The sequence below is a fragment of the Sinocyclocheilus anshuiensis genome, unplaced genomic scaffold (assembly GCF_001515605.1).
Source record: "Sinocyclocheilus anshuiensis isolate Anshui unplaced genomic scaffold, SAMN03320099.WGS_v1.1 C32067408, whole genome shotgun sequence".
Lineage (NCBI taxonomy): Eukaryota > Metazoa > Chordata > Actinopteri > Cypriniformes > Cyprinidae > Sinocyclocheilus > Sinocyclocheilus anshuiensis.
The window spans coordinates 1-670 of record NW_015610184.1 but is presented as its reverse complement, the minus strand read 5'-3'; the positions used below and the strand labels follow the sequence as shown (position 1 = coordinate 670).

Here is a 670-nt window from a genome sequence, read left to right as displayed (position 1 = left end):
GTTGGCTGAGCTCCTCACATAGACATAAAAAGAGGCAATATCAGTATTCTTAAGTGGTTTTGAGGAGGTCTGGATGACCACAGCCTCTCTCAGTCTGAGCACAGACACCGGCATGTTTCCCTGTTTGACCTGCAGGAGTCGAACACTCCCGATCCTCTGCATGGGGGTCACAGGCATGTACTCAGCTTGAGGCGGCCCAGCATTTCCAGCACCCATATCCCACCTCTTGCCCTCCTCACCGCTGGCTGTGCATGGGCCATACATGCTGGGTCGGGCCTGATAATACAGCTCCACAGGATTTCCCTGGGTCGGCCCTTGTCTTTCCTGACTGGAACTGCCCTCAACTGGGCTGAACCAAACCGTAGGAGGGTCAACCTCTGCCATGCAGGTCCCATGCTCATTTCTGATGACACAGGAGCCCCGGACCTCCTGAGTCTGCCAGAAGGCATACACAGTTACACAAGGCAGCTCATCTCTCATTCCTTTCTCCTTCTCTCCTCTGTCCCAGTCTCTCCCAGCCACGTAAAACAGGACTCGCACTTTGGGAGAAGACGAGTAGACCCATCGGGTCAGGACAAAGGACTGGACTTTCCTATTGAGGGTGAAAACCGGTGGTGAGGGCCGGAATAACTGCACTGACTGCACTAAGTCTAGGGGGATCTCCTGTTTG

General features: G+C 54.3%; 1 protein-coding gene across 1 annotated transcript; it reads right to left on the bottom strand.

Moving 5' to 3' along the window:
• Positions 1-6: 6 nt before the first annotated feature.
• On the bottom strand, positions 7-666 carry LOC107682323 (transmembrane protein 132C-like; the record flags this gene model as incomplete). Its single annotated transcript, XM_016478600.1, has 1 exon — positions 7-666. A coding segment is annotated over one exon (660 nt), but the record flags the coding sequence as incomplete, so codon positions are not given.
• Positions 667-670: the final 4 nt, after the last annotated feature.